Source organism: Rhagoletis zephyria, unplaced genomic scaffold (assembly GCF_001687245.7).
Source record: "Rhagoletis zephyria isolate East Lansing unplaced genomic scaffold, Rhagoletis_zephyria_1.1 Rzeph_scaffold_01098, whole genome shotgun sequence".
Classification (NCBI taxonomy): domain Eukaryota; kingdom Metazoa; phylum Arthropoda; class Insecta; order Diptera; family Tephritidae; genus Rhagoletis; species Rhagoletis zephyria.
The window spans coordinates 17600-39842 of NW_016158182.1; the positions used below are offsets into that span (position 1 = coordinate 17600).

The 22243-nt window shown below is 37.2% G+C and overlaps 1 protein-coding gene across 1 annotated transcript in view; it reads right to left on the bottom strand.

The window, feature by feature from the left end:
* Positions 1-11262: 11262 nt before the first annotated feature.
* Positions 11263-22243, bottom strand: part of LOC108362782 (uncharacterized) — a 30073-nt gene continuing 19092 nt past the window's right edge. Inside the window, exons 2-4 of the mRNA XM_017615927.1 lie at positions 12239-12776; positions 11585-12160; positions 11263-11319 (exon numbers count right to left, since the gene is read on the bottom strand). Of these exons, the coding sequence (XP_017471416.1) occupies positions 11263-11319; positions 11585-12160; positions 12239-12241 (636 nt within the window). The 5' untranslated portion in view covers positions 12242-12776. The remainder of the gene's footprint in view (positions 11320-11584; positions 12161-12238; positions 12777-22243) is intronic.

A 22243-nucleotide genomic window follows, 5' to 3' on the forward strand; every position in this document is an offset into this window, starting at 1 on the left:
TGCAAAGAAAAAAGAGAAAAGCATAAAAATTTAAAGACATGCCGCAGACGTGGCTGCTGCTGTTGTCAAATTTGTGTGTCAGTAACTGTGTATGTATGAATGAATGTATGTTGGCGAGAAGGCACAATATACTTTTTTCTCTCCTTTGTTACTGGTATACGTGTATAAATTTTAAATAAATGAGAAATACGTTTGTATGTATGTATGTATGCACTTGCTTTGGAATTCCCTCGCCCTATTTCAATGCATGCTTCTAGGTATCAAACTAGAAGCTTATTGAATTACATAGATGTGCATTTATTTTAGGCATCTGTCTTGAAACAAATTGCTCGCTGTATACATAAATTTGTGCTTGTAGAAAATTCATCAGTTTCGGATTGTGCACTAAAAAAGGAATTTAATGACTCTTTTTTTTGTTTAAAGTAATGGCAATAATATTTTTTAATGCCCAAGTTTGTCATACGAATTTCTGCCATTTAATGCCTAGTGGAAATCTAGCATAAGGCAGTATATGATATCAAGTGACTTTGATGTTAATATCGATAACTAAAGTAATATAGATAAAATTATCGATAACTAATGATAAGAATGTAGAAATAATGTATGAGTGATACCGCGAAAAAATTGTCGATAAGTTATGAGAAAACATATCGACAACTCTGTATATCAAAATATATCGCGAAAATTATATCGAAACACATACCGAAAAGTAATGCTAAAAGTATATCGACAAAATATATCGTAAACATTTCGATAACGATTGGTATAAATATTATATTGAAACAGCATTGACAAATACACCTATTCGATCTAGAAAGTATCTGCTACAACGACGACACCAACAAATTCATTCGGGTTGAATAGCTTCAACACCGTTGAAAAAAATCGATATTAAAATCAAATTTTTAGCCACAATTACTGCTCATCAAGCCTAAACAAATATAAAATTTTGCTTACTAAATCAGCCAGTTTAAATAAATGCAAGCCCAATTTGTAAATATACATAATTTTCCTCATATACATATATATTAGAGTGATTCAGAACAAAAAAAAATAATAAAGAAAAAGTTTCGATGCGGACATTCTTAATATTAATATTAGGGGCTCATATTTTCTGAGAGTTATTTTGGCGTCTAAACGAAACTTTTGAGCATGGTTCCGAGGGGGAAAAATTTTTTTTTTCTGAATCACCCTAATACATATATACACGCCGTGTCAAAATTATAAGCGCACCACTTACAGAATGTTAAGTATTTAAAATACTAATTAAAAAAAAAAAAACATAATACGTATGTACATATTTGTATTTTGCATTTAAATACTTTTTTACAATTTTTGGCTATTTTTTGCTTAACAAAATGACGAAAACTTGCCACTAATACGACGTAAATGATGTGTTTTCAATTCACATATTCACTACTTTCAGTATAAATATTGAAAAATATTTTATCAAATTGCAACGATTTCAAAATGAAGAATTTGCAGAACATGTCTGATTTTTATAAAAAAAATAACTAAAATTGAAATTGAAAAAAAAACATTGCTCAAACTTGTCAATATGTGGTGTGCCTATAATTTTGGCACTTGGTGTATTTACATATTTATTTTCGCACTACTAAAAACTGCAAGCTACATAGCATGAAGGCTTTCTATAATTAAAATTCAATGTGCAAATTGCTCTACTCTTTAATTATTTTCCTAATTGTTTCCAACTTTTAATTAGACACATAATAGCCATTTAATTCCAAATGGTTGATGGCTGGCAGTAAAAATGTGATAGTGCGCACGCGCTATTTTCAAGCGAAATTACCTTTAAAAATTTAACTTTTGCTTTTTGTTTAAATGTTGTTGAGTATACAAAAAAAAGCAACTATTGACACATTTTTGTTGTTTTTTTAATCAGCACTAAATTGAATGAATAACTGATCGGCAGTACAAACACTTCCATAATCCAGTGTAGACTTCCTTTACATCCTACAAGCGCACCCTTACTTCGTTCAACTCTATATTCGTACTTTTATAAGCGCTACTGGCGCTCCCTCAGCTCGTCCACGTAACCCAACTTCCCAAATATTTTGCGCTCACTTAAACTTTACAGCAGCAGCATATTAAATCAGGCCATTTTCTTCTGCACTCCTTTGATTTTCAGACGTGCTGCTTGGGAAAATTTAAAGCATCTGGCACGTGTTTGAGCCACGTACTTACACACTTATACATATGTATGTAAAGTTGTATTGAATTATGAATATTTTTACGTGTCTCAATTTATGTACTAACCTTAAAACGTGTATGGCCACCATAGCTGGCTCGCATGAAAAACTCCAACGAGGTCAAAAAAGAAAAATGAATGATTGAAAAGACTGACTGAAGAAGACAAGTGTGACATCAAGGGTAACCAAGTTGAAATTTTTGGTGAGAAGAACTGTAAATTTGTAGCATTTGTATAGAAGTCACGTCGTCTTCAATAGGTGTGGAATTGATGACAGCTTTGGCAATGTTGAGGATGTACGACCATTTTTGGATCCCATAAGTTCGAAAATAATAAGCGCAAGTGCAGAAGGAAATATCGTTATTTCTTTTACGAGACGATTTTCAGCCTTTTACTTTTGGTACTTATCGTTTTTGATGTCGAAGGCATTGAAGCCCATCGATGAAATGCTCGCCGCTCATGAGCTTGTTTATGAGCCAGCTATAAGTAAATTTGACGGCGGCTGCGAATTAGTTTTTAACAACCTTTGAGAACTAGTGAATTTTATTTACAGAAAACTGCGGAACCGAGAGTTATGCTTCAGGTATAACATCTAGCTGGTGCTTTTGCTTGANTCCTACAAGCGCACCCTTACTTCGTTCAACTCTATATTCGTACTTTTATAAGCGCTACTGGCGCTCCCTCAGCTCGTCCACGTAACCCAACTTCCCAAATATTTTGCGCTCACTTAAACTTTACAGCAGCAGCATATTAAATCAGGCCATTTTCTTCTGCACTCCTTTGATTTTCAGACGTGCTGCTTGGGAAAATTTAAAGCATCTGGCACGTGTTTGAGCCACGTACTTACACACTTATACATATGTATGTAAAGTTGTATTGAATTATGAATATTTTTACGTGTCTCAATTTATGTACTAACCTTAAAACGTGTATGGCCACCATAGCTGGCTCGCATGAAAAACTCCAACGAGGTCAAAAAAGAAAAATGAATGATTGAAAAGACTGACTGAAGAAGACAAGTGTGACATCAAGGGTAACCAAGTTGAAATTTTTGGTGAGAAGAACTGTAAATTTGTAGCATTTGTATAGAAGTCACGTCGTCTTCAATAGGTGTGGAATTGATGACAGCTTTGGCAATGTTGAGGATGTACGACCATTTTTGGATCCCATAAGTTCGAAAATAATAAGCGCAAGTGCAGAAGGAAATATCGTTATTTCTTTTACGAGACGATTTTCAGCCTTTTACTTTTGGTACTTATCGTTTTTGATGTCGAAGGCATTGAAGCCCATCGATGAAATGCTCGCCGCTCATGAGCTTGTTTATGAGCCAGCTATAAGTAAATTTGACGGCGGCTGCGAATTAGTTTTTAACAACCTTTGAGAACTAGTGAATTTTATTTACAGAAAACTGCGGAACCGAGAGTTATGCTTCAGGTATAACATCTAGCTGGTGCTTTTGCTTGAGAAAGTTGNTGATTGAAAAGACTGACTGAAGAAGACAAGTGTGACATCAAGGGTAACCAAGTTGAAATTTTTGGTGAGAAGAACTGTAAATTTGTAGCATTTGTATAGAAGTCACGTCGTCTTCAATAGGTGTGGAATTGATGACAGCTTTGGCAATGTTGAGGATGTACGACCATTTTTGGATCCCATAAGTTCGAAAATAATAAGCGCAAGTGCAGAAGGAAATATCGTTATTTCTTTTACGAGACGATTTTCAGCCTTTTACTTTTGGTACTTATCGTTTTTGATGTCGAAGGCATTGAAGCCCATCGATGAAATGCTCGCCGCTCATGAGCTTGTTTATGAGCCAGCTATAAGTAAATTTGACGGCGGCTGCGAATTAGTTTTTAACAACCTTTGAGAACTAGTGATTTTTATTTACAGAAAACTGCGGAACCGAGAGTTATGCTTCAGGTATAACATCTAGCTGGTGCTTTTGCTTGAGAAAGTTCAATTATTCTTTGCCAACTTGATCTCTGTGTATCTTTTATTCAACTTGGCCTTTCGGCTAATCCAGTTAGATTTTCCAATAAGACGATAGGTCTTACGGTATAAAAAGAAATGATTTCCTCTTAATCTTTTCTGATACAGGGAACTTAGATTGAGATGATGCTTCTTAACCGGAGTTTATTTACGCGCTATGTTGGATAAAAACCAACCGACACGGTCTTCAAAATGCCGGACATTCGTTCGGAAGCGTTAAAAAACCTGTATTTTCCACTGTACAGACCTTTAGAAATTTTTTAAACTGGGCATCGAATGCAACGGCCATAAGTCTGGCTGGGAGCTTATGCTGGAATACTGATTCTTACGGTTCTCTAACCACATTATAGCAGGAAAAGCTACAGATCTTAAGGAAACTCCAAACATCAAGACCATAAGACTTGTAGTCCAGTGCCCTCTTAGTTTGGCATTGTTACACGGAGCTTTGAGGTCAGCGGCCATAATCTTAGTAGGTCTCGTCTTGTGTTCGAAACATTGAAAGAGTGTCTGGTTTTTAGATAATTAGTTCTCAGATCCTTTCATTTCTACCTTGAAGTTCAAAGAAGGAAATTTCGACTGATAGATGGACGGGTTCAGTTCTTTCCAGCTGACAAGCCACCTGACAAGATCGGTGTTGCAAGTTCGACTTAGCATTTACAAGCGAGAAATAATTTACTATCTCTTTAGTTTTTCTTCCTTCTTCNATTATGAATATTTTTACGTGTCTCAATTTATGTACTAACCTTAAAACGTGTATGGCCACCATAGCTGGCTCGCATGAAAAACTCCAACGAGGTCAAAAAAGAAAAATGAATGATTGAAAAGACTGACTGAAGAAGACAAGTGTGACATCAAGGGTAACCAAGTTGAAATTTTTGGTGAGAAGAACTGTAAATTTGTAGCATTTGTATAGAAGTCACGTCGTCTTCAATAGGTGTGGAATTGATGACAGCTTTGGCAATGTTGAGGATGTACGACCATTTTTGGATCCCATAAGTTCGAAAATAATAAGCGCAAGTGCAGAAGGAAATATCGGAAATACGAGACGATTTTCAGCCTTTTACTTTTGGTACTTATCGTTTTTGATGTCGAAGGCATTGAAGCCCATCGATGAAATGCTCGCCGCTCATGAGCTTGTTTATGAGCCAGCTATAAGTAAATTTGACGGCGGCTGCGAATTAGTTTTTAACAACCTTTGAGAACTAGTGAATTTTATTTACAGAAAACTGCGGAACCGAGAGTTATGCTTCAGGTATAACATCTAGCTGGTGCTTTTGCTTGAGAAAGTTCAATTATTCTTTGCCAACTTGATCTCTGTGTATCTTTTATTCAACTTGGCCTTTCGGCTAATCCAGTTAGATTTTCCAATAAGACGATAGGTCTTACGGTATAAAAAGAAATGATTTCCTCTTAATCTTTTCTGATACAGGGAACTTAGATTGAGATGATGCTTCTTAACCGGAGTTTATTTACGCGCTATTTTGGATAAAAACCAACCGACATCGAATGCAACGGCCATAAGTCTGGCTGAGAGCTTATGCTGGAATACTGATTCTTACGGTTCTCTAACCACATTATAGCAGGAAAAGCTACAGATCTTAAGGAAACTCCAAACATCAAGACCATAAGACTTGTAGTCCAGTGCCCTCTTAGTTTGGCATTGTTACACGGAGCTTTGAGGTCAGCGGCCATAATCTTAGTAGGTCTCGTCTTGTGTTCGAAACATTGAAAGAGTGTCTGGTTTTTAGATAATTAGTTCTCAGATCCTTTCATTTCTACCTTGAAGTTCAAAGAAGGAAATTTCGACTGATAGATGGACGGGTTCAGTTCTTTCCAGCTGACAAGCCACCTGACAAGATCGGTGTTGCAAGTTCGACTTAGCATTTACAAGCGAGAAATAATTTACTATCTCTTTAGTTTTTCTTCCTTCTTCTTCTTCGACAAACATTCTTAAGCGAAACTCTTCTTCTGCATATGAGTGTACCTTAACGCTGGCAACCCTGCCAATAGCTTTAACTAGAGCATTGTCCGACTCTTCCACTCGCAATCTTTTACGCTACATCTGAGTCAATAAATGCATACATATGTTTATTTGCACCACTATTTATCAATGACAGCCACGCACACACACACATACACACACGCACAATTATGCGCTACTAAAAACACACATTCTCGTTGATCTATTTGTTGACTTGCCCCACATTAAATCACAATCAACTACTCGTACATATGTATGTTTGTGGACAGCGATTTGCCTTGCCCTCAAAATAAACAGCGTATGGCAAACAAATTCAAAATCCTCTTGCGTGTGAAGTAATTTGCTTTAATTTTCTTGGATATCTCTCGCCTAAATGCTTGCCTAAAAATATGGCAAATACGAGTATATATCATTAGTATGTATTTATATAAGGAGTAGCTTTGCTGACCTCCGCCNATGCTTGCCTAAAAATATGGCAAATACGAGTATATATCATTAGTATGTATGTATATAAGGAGTAGCTTTGCTGACCTCCGCCACCTTGAGACTTTGACACACATTTCTTTTTTTAACATATCGCCGGCAGGTTCCGGTTCCTTTATAGCTAACATGCATTGCCCTTTTTGAACTTCACTAACAGCGCTGCTGAAAAGACATTATAAAGGTTAAAAGTGTGTGTGAAGGAGTTTACTTTGTTCACTGCTCATTATTGCTGGATTATGTCTTCGCTCAATTCGAATGACTTTGTTGTTTGAGCACGATAAATTGCAGGTATGAGTTTTGTGTAAGTAGTTAGTTTAAAGTGTCGTAAGTGCAAACCATTTTTCCAGAGACATTAGGTGACAATCATTTAGGGTAGGTTTAGTGTTGCGTATCAGTAAAGCTTTTTAAACGATTTCTCTTGTGTGTGTTTTTTTCTTTTACTATCAAGGAGAGAAGGCATTTTTTTGCAGCACTATACCTCTTCTTTCGTTTTTGCGCCGACAAATTTCACATTTGCTTGCCTTCGCAAATTTAACTAGTGAATACTTACAAAAACAGACAGTAAACACTAAATTATTTCAGCACGTGACATATTTTTTTATAATCATCATTCTGCGTGGAATATCCTTAACAAGTTGTTGTTGTTGTTGTTGTAGCGGCACTACTAAGCCCAGCCTATTTCGGGTTAACATTCAATCATTTTCGTCAAGCTCAACTAGCGAGAGGCCCAGGAAATGAGCTGTTTCAATGGGGTCGGAGCAGAGGGGGAGGGGTGTTAGTTGAGTCGGATTGAGCTGGCATGTGAAGAGGTGGTTGGTGTCGTGAGGGGATTCTCCACATGCCGGGCACTCATTTGGGATATTGGGGTCGAGTCTGGACAAGTAGCTGTTGAGGCGGCTACAGTATCCAAACCGTAATTGAGCCAGGGTAACGCGGGTCTCTCTTGGAAATGGAAGCTCCGTCTCATCTACGGGTGGTGATTGGGCTCCAATTACGGCCTTCATAGGTCGAGAGTCAAGGTAAGTGGTGACTGACTCTCTATGGATGTCGTTAATGGCTCGTCTGTATGTCGTCGGGTCCAGTGGTTGGTCTACGTATTGCTGAACTGCGTCCTTGTATACGAATAGGTGTCCCCTGACGTGCCTGGGCGGAGGCTCCTCCTGAAGCAGAGGTCTGTTTGGGTGTTCGCTTTTGTGGCACCCCACCAGAAATTGCTTACAAAGCATTTTGTTGTGTTCCCTTACGGGGAGCACTTGGGCCTCGCTGTGTAGGTGGTGCTTAGGTGTTATCAGAAGGCACCCAGTCGCTGTCCGGAGTGCGGCGTTCTGACAAGTCTGTAGCTTCGTCCACTGCGTCCAACTAGTCCCCGGCGTCCAAACTGGCGCAGCATAGTTTAGAACCGGCCGGCCAATTGCCTTGTTGTTGCCAGCAACGTTTCTTTGTCTTTGCCCCAAGTGCTGGCGGCGAGCGACTTGAGGACCTTGTTGCGGCTCTGTACTTTATTGACAACTGCGGTTGTGTGCGTGCAGTAGGAGAGCAGGCTATCGAAGGTGACCCCTAAAATGTTCGGGTTGTTTACAGTCGGTATTGGTGTGCCATCGACGTGTATACCTAATTCTATCCTGACCTCCTTCGTCCAGGTCCTTGCAGTGAAGAAGCGAGAAAGGTTGGAGAGATAGTCGTTAACTTTTGAGCAGAGGTCATCAGGAAATTCCCGGACGCCAAAATCGAGCAATCGTCAGCGTATGAGATCAGGGAAACTCCCTCAGGTGGCTGGGGAATCTTCGTGATGTAGAAGTTAAATAATAAGGGGGAGAGAACACCACCGCCTGGTACCCCTTGTTTAATTCTTCTTGGTTTCGAGGTTTGATCTCGGAAGATTACCGACGACTTTCGACCACTCATATAGTTCGCCCACAATTGCTTCAGTCCCTGTGGAAGTGAGGAGGCCTCAATGTCTTCTAGCAGCGTGGAATGGCAGACGGTGTCAAACGCCTTTGACAAGTCCAGCGCTACTAGGACCGCTCTCTCACAGGGGCGGTTTCGATTTAGGCCACGAGTTATTAGGGTGTTTATGGCGTTAAGTGCTGTTGTTGTGCTATGCACTTTACGGAATCCATGCTTATGCTTCGCTGGGGTGAGGTGGCAGGTGAAGTGTGGGAGTAGCAGGGCCTCTAGTGTCTTCGCGTCCGGGGAAAGGAGAGTTATCGGGCGATAAGAGTCTCCTTTGTTGGCGGGCTTCCTTGCCTTCGCTTTCATGTTTTCCTAAATGACGTTTTTTCCTTATGCAAGAGAAAATGTATATCTTTTGAATGGTCCCATGCACTTTTTTGCGAGATTCAACTGTACATATTATGTATATGCAAAACGTTCCGTTCACCACATAGCTTTTCAATCACGTGGTTGTCAGTGTAATCTTTAGGTTATTGGAAGTACGCATACAAGTTATTTTTGCCGATAGTTTCCGACTGGAAATAAGGGCGGATTGTTCCCAGTAATGTAGACGGTGACTCTCTTTTTCAATTTATAAACAACCAGCTACTGCAGCATTTGTCTCAAGTGCTGTTGACGTGCGATCGAGAACGAGAACTATGTTCGTTCTTTACTTACTTGCTTCCCTTCACCTTTCTTCTTTTTATTTTACTATTTCTCGATATTTTTTCTTTTTATTTCATTCATTTTGTCTGCTTTCAAGAAATTCCACAAGAGCTATGCAGTTTTGAATTGACGCAATAAAAATGTGATGGGCGCGCACCCTGCTGTCTGCTAGCGCTGTGCGACAACTGATTCATCGATTACATCGCCTTATACGGTAGACAAACGGGCTCGATTATTTGCATAACCAGCCTTAATTTGCTTTAACTCATGCATTTTCCTCTTTAAAATGAGCATAAGCAGCCAAACAAATGCACGAAATTTTTGGGAATTAACTCGGATCCGGGGAATTTCGATGACAACACTGGTAAAAACGGCCAGTCGTTGTCTTTTGTACAAGTAAGCAAACGAAGCAGTCGAGTTTCGCGTACGCGGTAGCCGAGTGGTGAGAGTTGCGAGCTACAAGCCTGTAGCTGCCAGGTTCGATACTCGGTTGGAGCGATTGCGAAAAAAATTTTGTTGTTATTATTTATTTTATATTTTTTTATTTTATTTTATTTATATATTTAATTTTACTTTATTTTATTTTCATTTGCCTTATTTTATATCACATTTCTTATTTTACTATTAGTTATTTTAATTTTTAGAGATGAATTTTGTTAAAAATTCAACAACAACTAACTGAAAGTAACGTAAAAAAAATATAGAACTTATAAAAAAAGAATGAAAAAGAAATAAAAAAAGTATACTGACCGTGGGACTCGAACCCACGACCTTGCGGCTGGTTTATTCGCATTACTGCCGTCTGTAAGGGTAAAATTTTAATTTGCATTTATGCTTATTAATTCAAATTAATTTTCTCCGTCTGTCTACCATATTACGCTAGGTTTAAAGGTTTTTTCTTAACAGCGGTCATCCCTCGGCAGGCAATGGCAAACCTCCGAGTGTATTTCTGCCATGAAAAACAGCTTCTCATAAAAATACAATCGCCGTTCGGAGTCGGCGTAAAACTGTAGGTCCCTCCGCTTTGTGTGACAACATCAAGGCGCACGCCACAAACCGGAGGAGAAGCTCGGCCAAACACTAACATATGTGTAAGCGCCAATCTATTATTATTATTACAGTGGTGATTTTCTTTAAGATTCCGAAAACTCTTTTCCTTTTTCGCATTTTAGCTAAAAATTCCTCTTTTTTTTGTGTAAATAAAATGTACTATTTTTTTGCGCAAGATTCGAAATTTTTATTGAATAATTTAAAGTAAATATTTACGATTAAATTTAATTTTATTTATAATTTTTTGATTTCATATTCATATTATATATATAAGACTTTTGACATTATGCTTGACATATTATTTGGCGTTTCTTAAAAGCATTTGTTTCACAATAACTGCTTTAAATGTATAATATTTATTGGGAAGTTTTGGTATTTAGTTAAGTTTTTTGAAGTCATTGCTTAAATACATATATCTACTGTACTCTGGCTATTTTTAAACTTAAGTAGGAAATTTTATGCTAATTACATTATTGTTAAGAACTGTAAGAATTCAGCTGAAATTGTATTGCATGTAAAAGTTTGGAAGAGGTATTGGAAATTTATTTTTCGCCATTTAGGTAAAATATTAATTTAAAGTTATGTATGTATGTATTAGATATTCAAGTAAAAATATGTGATGTTCTATGATTTTTTTTTGGAAAATTTTAGTTGTTTATACTAAAGATAAACTAACTAATGTCGATTCTACTAAATGTGAAAATGGATATGTCTAAAAATTTGAAGTCTAGACTAATTCTATTTAATATAGGCAATTTCTTTAATGAAAGTTCAACTTGTATGTATGACAGCTAGTTATTTTGTATAACAACATTATTACAGCCAAATAATTAAATTAAAACTTAAATTTTATTTATAACGAAAAATTTTATTTGGTAAAAAATTTACAATTCAACTTAAGAAATTTGTTTAACAAAGAATCGCTAATTTTGATTTAATATGTACATACGCCATCTTAAAATTTAGTCTTTGCCTTAATATATTGCGTTTGCGTTTTTAAGTACAGAGTATACTAGAAATTGTTTAATATTATTTCTATTTATTTTTTAATAAAAGCTTAATTTTTGATTTCATCTTTCAAATATATATATATTGATTATTAAAATTTTAGGAATCTTAAAATTTTTCATTCTCTTTATAATCGTCGTTTTAAATTTGGTACCTTTTTCGATAAAAAATACAAATTTTATTAGGAGCCAAAAATTTTTTTTTTTAAATTTGATTTTTATTTTTTTTTTATATGTATTTGATTTTTTTATATGTATTTGATTTTTTACTTCNCGAGTCGTCTTAATACGCCGCTTTGGTCGCTTTCCGCCACATTTCGCTGTGTTCGCTGCCTCTTCTTGCAGTTCACTTTTTCTTTGTTGCTGTTTGCGTGGTTGCAGAAATCTAGCGCTACGCTGCACCGGCGATTCATCGTAATAATCATTCTCGCCATCCACGCCATCTTCGAAGTCGTCATCTTCATCTTCATCAGCAACTACCGCATCGTCATAATCCTCTGCCGTCAGTGCATCGCGCTGCTCCACCGACTGCTCGCATGCTAATCGATTACAGCTAGGATCCAATACCAAGTCGGTCAGACGTCGACTGCGATGTCGTGTTGGTGTTTTTGCTGTTTTTGTAGACTCCGAGTCGGCTTCCGTGGCAGCCATATTGCTTGATTGTGGGTTTCGGCGTAGTTGGTGTTGTGATTGCGCTGTTGTTGCTATCGCCGCTGCGGTGTTGTCGCCTGTTGCGTCGTCTCTGTAGCCTGTATGCTGCTCGACATAAGCTGTGGTCTCAAGCTGTTGCTGCTGTTGCGGTTCCGCACTGGTAGCGTCATCCACACCAACTGTAGTGTTTCTCGTCTAAGTGCGCAATGAAAAATGGGGGGAAATATCGTGAAATTTCAGCCTTGGGACAATTACTAAGCAGCAACCACTCACCATTAGTTGCCTGAGTTCCCGGGCAAAGCTCGAACCGGCTAAAATGTTATTAACAGCCGTGAAGAGTTTTTTTCCTTCCAACTTGGCGGTATTCGTTGAATTTCGGGCGTTGAAGCAGAATTCCAAAATGGCAACAAAATTAAATGCGACGTACTATGTTGATGCAATTTTAATTCAAATTCGTTGCATGACCTCTTTCGTTCTAGCGCTCCATTTGCTTCACCCTGCGCAACTTAATTTCCCTACTCATCACTACCGGATTATATAGTCACGTTTACTTATCGTCGCTTTTAATTAACAACATCAATTGGTATGCATGCAGTAAAATGTCATTTAAACTGACAGCACTAATTGTCAACGTGTAGCGTATGCTACACTCGTCGTCGCTTGCACGCTGGTTCTACTAATGTACATCCATAAATTTCAGCAGCCGGTCATTCGCATGTCAATTTCCGTTTATGTGCTGAAACTGCAAGTGACATTTGCATTTTTTGTTTTTCAATTAAGAACGTATGCGTGTATTGCTGAATTTAGCAGCCTGTAAAAGAGAATTCGCAATTAAGTATAATTGGGCGAATTGATAATGCCAAAATGAGTGTTGTGTGAAATTGAATTATCAAATTTTCAATGGCAGAATGTGACTTCGAGTGCCGAAGTTGAGCCCAAAAGTGCTGTGTGAATATGACGTGATCATAAGTTAATTAACGCCTTAATTCTCGAAAGGTTTTAGTGAACATAAATAGAAGGGCGTTGTGTATTTTTCACTGGAATTCACGAAGCAGTGGCTGAAGTGACTTCACGGACCGAATCCAAGTGTTTTAAGTTTGAATCGTCTTTACAGCTGGACCGCTCGCAGCAATAGCGACAAGATCAGAAGTGGGATTTACTATGAAAACTTCGCTGAATCTCATCCTGCTACTTTTTAAACTTTCAAACAGTATCAGACGTCATAAAATAGCCCACTTTGTGAATCAAAGTATCCAGACCTAACCTAAGCTGCCATTAAAAATAATGTAATGTGGAACGTCATCCCTTGTAAAATTTGGGTTGAAGACTAACCGGTTTCGGCGTTGTGCCATCTTCAGTGTAAATGTTCGTTCTCTGCAATTAATGGATTGCAACGCAATCTAAGTTGGGTTGCCGATGGGCAACGCCATTGTACACTAGTTAAGTGATATAAATTTGAAGATTGTAGAATTTTGAAGTACCAGCAACCAAGACTTAAGTGTAAATAAGCTGAAGGAACAGTTGAAAAAGTAAATAAATTTTCTCAAATCAAATGTTTTTTAGCGACCACAAAAATGCAATTGCCAATAATACCACAACCCAACTGAAGTTCGTTTGTCATCCGTAATCGACGATAAATGTATAGTATGCAGGCGCAATGCCTCAAAGATAATGATCGAATTTTTAAAGACTCGTTAAGAATGTGGTTGGTCTGTGGGCCGCATGATGAGTCTGCACACTATTTTAATGCTTATTTGTGTACCTAACTTACTTGGACCCCATACAAATTCAGGACTTTCAATGCCTGTTGAGGCGAACGGCGGGCTTACCCTAAATGAGGAAGTCGGAGAGGCGTATGTATCAACCATTTTTTTCCAAGAATCTCTCCGTTAACTACGAATTGTAGTTTCCGGTTCTCTGCAGTATTTCTAAACGAAGCCGGTCGGTGAATGCCTGAAGCGCGGGGAGTTCCAGCAGCTTGACAGGCAAGTGTATGTGACTTACGAAGTGACTAGGGAGAGCAACTTCAAAGCAGTGCGTTTTACTTCCTCCTTTCCTTCGTCTAATTTTTTATAATTGCAAAACCAGGGACTGCTTGCACATATAAGTACTTCCAAGCGATGCTGTAAATAAATGTAAACCCCCTCAACCGATCGGTATTCACAGTCAAGGGTCATGGTAGAGGTGCAATTTTGGGCCTAGTTCTTACTTCTTCTGTTAAAGAGCTTCTTAAGGAGTACTCATGACTATCATTTCGTTCGCCAAATTAGCGTATCTATGTAATTTTCAACCAGCTTGTAAAGTAAATTTGTTCAATAGTAAGTAAGTTGCTGGCGGTCTCTGGTCGGAGCGAACACTCTCTCTCCCCTAGCTAAAAATTTAAGGAAAGAATCAGACATTTTTTTGCTTTTAGTAAACCCCCTTATAAATCGCTGGCCCATCGTCCACACGAGTTCCTTATAATTNAGGCAAGTGTATGTGACTTACGAAGTGACTAGGGAGAGCAACTTCAAAGCAGTGCGTTTTACTTCCTCCTTTCCTTCGTCTAATTTTTTATAATTGCAAAACCAGGGACTGCTTGCACATATAAGTACTTCCAAGCGATGCTGTAAATAAATGTAAACCCCCTCAACCGATCGGTATTCGCAGTCAAGGGTCATGGTAGAGGTGCAATTTTGGGCATAGTTCTTACTTCTTCTGTTAAAGAGCTTCTTAAGGAGTACTCATGACTATCATTTCGTTCGCCAAATTAGTGTATCTATGTAATTTTTAACCAGCTTGTAAAGTAAATTTGTTCAATAGTAAGTAAGTTGCTGGCGGTCTCTGGTCGGAGCGAACGCTCTCTCTCCCCTAGCTAAAAATTTAAGGAAAGAATCAGACATTTTTTTGCTTTTAGTAAAAGAAATAATCCGGCTTTCGGAAATTATTTTAAATATTTTCTTCCCACTCATTTACCCCTTATAAATCGCTGGCCCATCGTCCACACGAGTTCCTTATAATTTCTGGTGAAGAATATTAAGAATAAATGCAAAACCTTATCGAAATATCTATACATTCATTTCCAAACTTCCGAAATATAACTGTATTAGCTCTTAATACTCATACTGATGATGTTGAAATCCTAAAATCTCCCAACTTTTAATCTCATAACTTTCTCTAGAATTGACTTACGCAAAAATTACTGCTGTCGACTTTGCTGTAATAACAACGTCCACAACTATTGAAATCCAATATGGCTGGTAATACACTCACTTTACTTACTCACTACACAATATCATAAAATAAAAATCGCTATTTAATTTTGTAGTTATGCCAAACGATTTTGCTGCCTTCGAACTTTTGCCTTTCCACTCACTTTCCAACACATTAGACTGCCAACTAACTTTTTTAAGTTTTTAAGTAGCAGCTGCAAACTCAATTGCTATGCAAATTGTTGTAACGGCACACACAAATGCACGCAGCGTTAGAAAGATTAAAAAAAAAATGAAAATAGAAAAAAAGTGCAGGAAAGTGCAGCATCAAAGTTAAAACTGTGGGGTAAAAGAGAAAAGGCGGCAGTTGCTATGAAATGAGAACTTTATTGTTTCGTGAAAGATGAAATCAACGTCGACGATGAGCAAAGTTTACTGTGAATAATGTCATAAATGCAACGGTGCGACGTGCGAAAAAGAATAAAAATAAAAGGCGGAAAATGTTATAAAGGTAAGTATGTAGTGTAGTGACAGTGCTGCTGCTATTTTTGAGATATCTACCTATTTTGAAATGCAGTAGCTTGCATTTTTTTGCGACCTCTTTGTGCACCAAAATGTTTAAGTAAATAAAAGTGTGGTTTATGTCAAAAAACTGCTGTATATAGACATACGTATGTATATTCATTCGTAAATGGCCTGACGGTCGACAGTACATAATTTCAAATATGCATACAAAATTTTAAAAAGGAAAAGCACATCGAGACACAAAAATGTTTGAAGGACAAAAATTCTTGCGGACATATGTATGTATTTTTGATGCATATGTACATTCGGGTGGTCCTTAAATGTAGGAAGCAAATTTTTACATCAGATTTCCTAAGCCTCAACCTCTACGTCGAGGCTACTATAATCGAAAATATCACATATAAATTTTGGTCCCGATTGGAGACGGTTAAGGCGTGTCGCACAGAGGTCAAAGTCCAGATTACCCTATGAAAACGTCTTAACCGACTCCAATCGGGACCAAACTTTATATGTGATATCGTCGACTTTAGTAGGATCGATTTTGGGTATTAAATGAAAAAAAAAGATTTTAATTATGGGTCCGTATAGGCACCCGGTATTTGGCCCCTTTGCGACATGCCCTTAACCCACTCCAATCGGGACCAAAATGTATATGTGATATCTTCGACTATGGTAGTATCGATTTTGGGTGTTAGATAAAAAAAAATTAATAATTTTAATTTTTTGAGTCTCTATAGAGGAATCTGCAGTTTGCCCCCTGTGTGACACGCCTTAACCGACTCCAATCTGGACCAAAATTTATATGTGATATCTGTGACCGTGGTATTACCGATTGTAAAGAATGAGAATGAAAAACCTTGTTCATTTGATTTTAAGGACTACCCTAAGGCACATTTAATCATGCAATCGTATACAAAAATACTGCAGGAAGCGGAAATACTTTCATTTATTTGTTAAGCATGCAGCTCTGCACTGTTGAAAAATATAAATTTGTTTGATGCAAGCGGACATAAAAATAGTGCTGAACCCATTTTCGTGTTGTACATAATACATACAATTTTTCATATGAAAATGATACTAGATTAACTCACGTTCTTCATTGGCTTACGAGCAGCAGGAAGCTCGTAAAGCTGTTGCACGTATTTTTTTGTATTCTGTTTTTGTTAAAGATGGTACTGGAGTGCATTTCTTATGCATGTAAATTTTTTCAAATTATTTTTTGTGTTCTATTTTGTTAAAGGACCATAAACCAAACTTTTGGTTTATTTCTAAATATATTTTTTTTTAATTGGTGGAAGTGATTCGAGAGCATTTTTTTATGCATGTGATGCTAAATTTGTGTAATCCATTTTCGAAATTATTAAAACTATTTTCACATTAAACTTAACCCTTTGAGAACGCTTTGAAGAGTTTTACAGTAGTTTAAAAAAAATGTCTGTTTGAATAGGGATGCAAACGATGCATCGATATTTTTGAAATATCGGTAATATCGGTTCAAAATTCGATATTTGCCATCGATGTTTACAATTGCCTAAAATCGCTAAATCGAAGATACATCGATGCCAGTTTCAACGATGTTTTAACATCGACTTTAGTGTGACTCAGACTTGAATTCAACTTACCCATTATGCTCCTAAATTTTTTTGACTGGCCATGAATTTTTATTACTTATTCTTTTGGAGAACATTCAGAAATTCCGAGTTTTCTCGTATCTTTCGATAAAATGCTTACTTAATGATTAAAAAAGAGCCGGGTTCCCGTTAAAATTTCCACGAAGTTGGTCCTTGGATTTTTAGTCTCAGCGAATTACTAGGGTATGCATTTTTATTCTATTTATAGGAAGAGTCTAGGAATGGTAAATAAATACAGGGAAATACATTATATGTAAGTATTTTTCTAATTGAATTACGGAGAGTTGTAATTGAAAAGTTTTAAATTTTCCTTTTAATGTAACTACAACCTAACAAATTGTGAAACATCGAAAACCATCGATATATCGATGTTTTTCTGGCGATGTGTTTTAGCAGTGGCCCTTTCCCGTCAGCCGACGATATAATAATGAAGTAGAGTCGGGAGTGAAGTTGCTAGCATTCTCGCTGATAATAGTTCTGTTCGTCGAAAAATCCAGCACGAATTGTCCATCACTCAAATAGCAGAGCTATGAAAAAATTTTCTCAAAAGAGAAACGTGCAAATTTTTTCACGCCCGCAAATTTGCATATAATTTGCAAGTTTCACCGCCAGCTGGTGTCGCAGATGCGTTTCAAGCGCAATAAATGTTAATGGAATTTTTAAAATTCTCTCGGGCTCTACATGTATATTTCTAATTATTCTGACTTTCTTCAACATAAATACGTTTCAATTTCTTTATCGCCGTAACTATCGGGTTTCGTATATCCTCTATGGTACCTTTCAACTCATTAGTGTTAACGCAATTTACCAAGTAAACAGATATTTACTTACTTCTTCATAAGTAGAGTGAGTTCAAGTTTATAAAGCTTTTAATTTAACAAACTTGCTTATTTGTTGAAATTTTTGTCGACAAAAATGCAACCATGTGCCAAAGCATTGATTAAAAATCATTTCCAGCCCAATATTAAATTGCCTCGCAGCCTAATTGTGATTTGATCTTAACAAGCGTCCTCTTTAAAACATATTTTCTTAAAATAAATTGAGTCAACAATTAATTATTATGAAATTACATTACATTTCTCAGATGACAATCTAACAACTGTTATACCGTCTACATTTTCTTATCTCCCAAACGCATGCCCCAGTCTAGCAAGACCACAATTGCAATCAACATGATTTTTTATATACTTAACAGGCTGAAAAGCGAGACTTGAAAAAATGCACTCATCATGTTTATATTTAATAAGCTTTCTTTGTGTTTTTCCTTTTTGAATGAATGAAAAACTAATAGTCATTTAACAAATGCAACCCTACTCAAACTCAAGTACAAAATCACTCAAGCGCTTTGTTATGGTATACCGGCGGAAGAAGAGATAGAAAGAGAACACCAAAAATAGAAATAAAAATATAACAATAAAAATTACGACAAAACAAGCACAGACGCAGTGATACCTAATACAAAACAAACAAAAAACATTAATAAAAGGACGAAAGCAATAATGATAATGGCGGTGGCTGGAATGGTTGGCGGCAAGCAGAAAGCAGCGCACACGCTTTTGTATATTATTGCAAGTAACGCAATGATGAGAGCGAGCTTCTCAAAAATAAAAATAAATACACGCCGATAGCTGTCATAACAAAAATAAATATAAAAACCTAAAGCAAATATTATTATACCCATAAAAAACCGTAACTCATCAACAACAGCTGGTTTGAGCAAAGCCACCATTCAATTTGTGGGCGTGCAACGCCAATTTGTGTGCAACTGTTTTTTTTTTTATATGCATTTGGCAGCATTTCTTGGGTAAAGTGGGTGCGTGTTGGTCGCGTGGTAATTTTATTGAATTCATTTATTTATTTTTTGCGCTTTTCACGTTAAACCAGTGTTACAGAAAAATATAAAAAATGCGCAAAGTCATAAGGAAATTGATGATAAACAATTTAGACACGTGAGGAGCATGCTGAAGTTAGAAGCGAATAAAGAGCCTATTAAGTGTAACCAGCAGTGATTGCATTTTGATACAAGTTTAGTGAAATAGTTGTACATTAAATTTAAAATTAAAAAAAAAAAAATGTTTTCTATCAATTGTGACATAGAAGCGGCGTTTGGCGTAACTCCGAAGTGGAATATAATTATTTAAATTTACTAGACTGCATATTACTATTTTAAGTAAACCCATATTTATAGAACCTGGATAAGGGCGTTGATTTGTACGAGAAAAATTCGTTGAGAATTGTATCCTAAGGTCCAGTTTTTCAATGCACATCTGTGTTTTAAACTTAGTTTAAACGCTCGAGCTGGCCAATCAAATGTCAACCAGCTGTTCAATATACACACAGTTTACGTATTCTAAGCCTAAACTTGCACTGAAAAACTAGCCTTAAGAAGGTTATTTATACGCCAAGCTCACATGAATAAGATATCAGGAGGCACGCCAAAACATATGAAATGTACATCCAATTGCTCATGGAATCTAAATGGAATCGAATCTAAAGCGTGCGAATTTAATCAATCTCTAAGAGCGTTTAACTTGCAAAGTTTGTATTCGACCTTAGCAGCAGATAAGACGAAAGTTATTTTTTAATGAGGGTAATGAATCATTACTAATGATCATACTTAACACTAGCAAATGTTTTGATACGTGGTATTTGGCTAGTGAAATTAAAACGAGTTAATATTTTTCAGAATTTTTTCTGTTGATTGTATGTTGTACAAGATTGTAGAACACCGAATCTGAAATGGCCTCCCAACAGCGGCGAATTCGGCTTAGCCACGCATCGACTGCATTACGCATACCATGCAATGGGAAATTTTCCACTGCTCGGACAAGGGCACGCTTAAAAGATTCGGTGTCGAATAGCGCAAGCCATGTCTCCTAGAATGGATCATAATTTATAGTCCGATTGATAGTGCTCTGGCATGAAATTGAAGTTCGAAACATGAGTTTTTGTCGATTGTGCCATATGAGCTGAAGCGGAGTCTTATTGATACCATCACAGAAGCTGGGTGGTGGATACGGAACGAGTTCGGACGCAGGTCGCGATGACAGAGCATACACCCTAAAGAGCGTGTCAGACGTGGCAATATTTCCGACTCTTCCCCGCAATTTGCTGTCAAATTGAGAAAGCGAAATTTTATTTCGATGTCTGAACAGCCAGAGAGACCTTTTTTGTCACGGAAATCAGACTGCAATTGAGAGAGCGCAAATCGATTTCGGAAATATGTTTCAACTTGCTATCAACTAGCAATCTGCAATTCGCCTTTCGGAAATAAAAAACCTCTTTCGAAAGACACTTTACATCAGTGTCCGCCAAAAAGAGAAGTCTTAAAATGAGAATGTATTAGTTATGAAATAAAAAATGAGAATGTGTTGGTGGTAATGCACGGAAATGCGTCATCAACCTGCTTCGCCTATTGTTTGCATGCAACTAAATAAAATTTGTTGCTCTGCTACTCTTTCTGTTGACGTTCGGATTGTGTACGTGTAAGAAGCCGATTGTGTACATGTGAAAGGCCGAATATAGTTCGTTTCCCAGGAAAGTGTTTGGCGGGCACTGCTTTACATGCAAGGTGTGACCGCTCATGCAACTGCTTTCTGAAATTTCTCAATTTGACAGCCTTTTCAAAATATATTGCATTGCCACGTCTGACACGCTCCTAACGTTCCGTTTACTGAATGATGCTGCTATTGTAAGCTGAGTCCCAAGTCACCTATTACGATGTATTTGGGGACCTTCATTTCATGAGATATGATTTTCTGCTCGAGAAGGAGCTTTTGATGTTCGCACAGTTGGGGGACGGCCAAATTTTCTTCAGCCGACTATTCTACCGTATCGCGAATAACTTCACGGTATAATACAAAAGATTTCGATTGCTCTCCTGGGACCAAAATACCGCTTTTGCGTAGCTGATTTTTTCAAGACAACTGCGACAACACAATTTCCGAGTGAACCCCATTCCATAGTTGCAACCAACATATATAAAAAGGTTTAAACACAGGACGTTTACTTAAAGTGGGTACTAGTTACTGAGAATATTTGTCTTTTAAGTCGTGTACGAAAACATTTGCTAGTAATAAGTTTTTAAAAGCGAACTCTGAATCTCTTTGATGTTCATGTGAAGCTGGCGCCTAATTAAATCTAGCCTGTTAAGGGTGTAGTTGAAAACTCAGTGATTACCTATAATATTATTAGAAAAAACTAGATTTTCCGAAAGATTTTTGTAGTAACATCGACATACATACATATACCGATAACTACGAGAAACGAATTGCATGACTAATAGACTGCAAATCGTCCACAGTTGAAAATTAATTGCTTCCTTAGTTACTTGCCTAAGTACATCTCCAACGTTCCTACTCTATTAACTAAGTATACACTTGTGCTATAGGACATAAGTAAACTGTATGTGCGAGTACTCGAGACATACAGCCAAGAGTTCAATTAAAGTAATCCATTTAAGTGTTTAAGTGCCAAATAAGTTGCACACGTACATACTAAGTACGTATGTATGTATATGCATATGTAAGTAATAAAAATAGATTGGCGCTTATACAATATGTTAGTGCTTGGCCGAGCTTCTCCTCTGATTGCTGGCGCACGCCTTGATGTTGTCACACAGAGGGAAGGGACCGGGTCCTTCAGTTTTACGCCGAATCCAAGCGGCTATTGTATTTTTATGAGAAGCTGTTTTTCATGGCAGAAATATACTCGGAGGTTTGCCATTGGCTACCGGGGGTGACCGCTATTGGAAAAAACGTTTTCTTTTCTTTTTTTTATGCTAGTCTGAACCTGCGCTTGAACCCAGGCCCTGCGGATTGGTAGCACCCATTGCTAAACACTACACCACAGCGGCCGCATCTGTAAGTAGTTACATAACAAGTAATTTTTAGCAAAAAATAAACCGACTTCAACTCCCATATAAAAAAAAA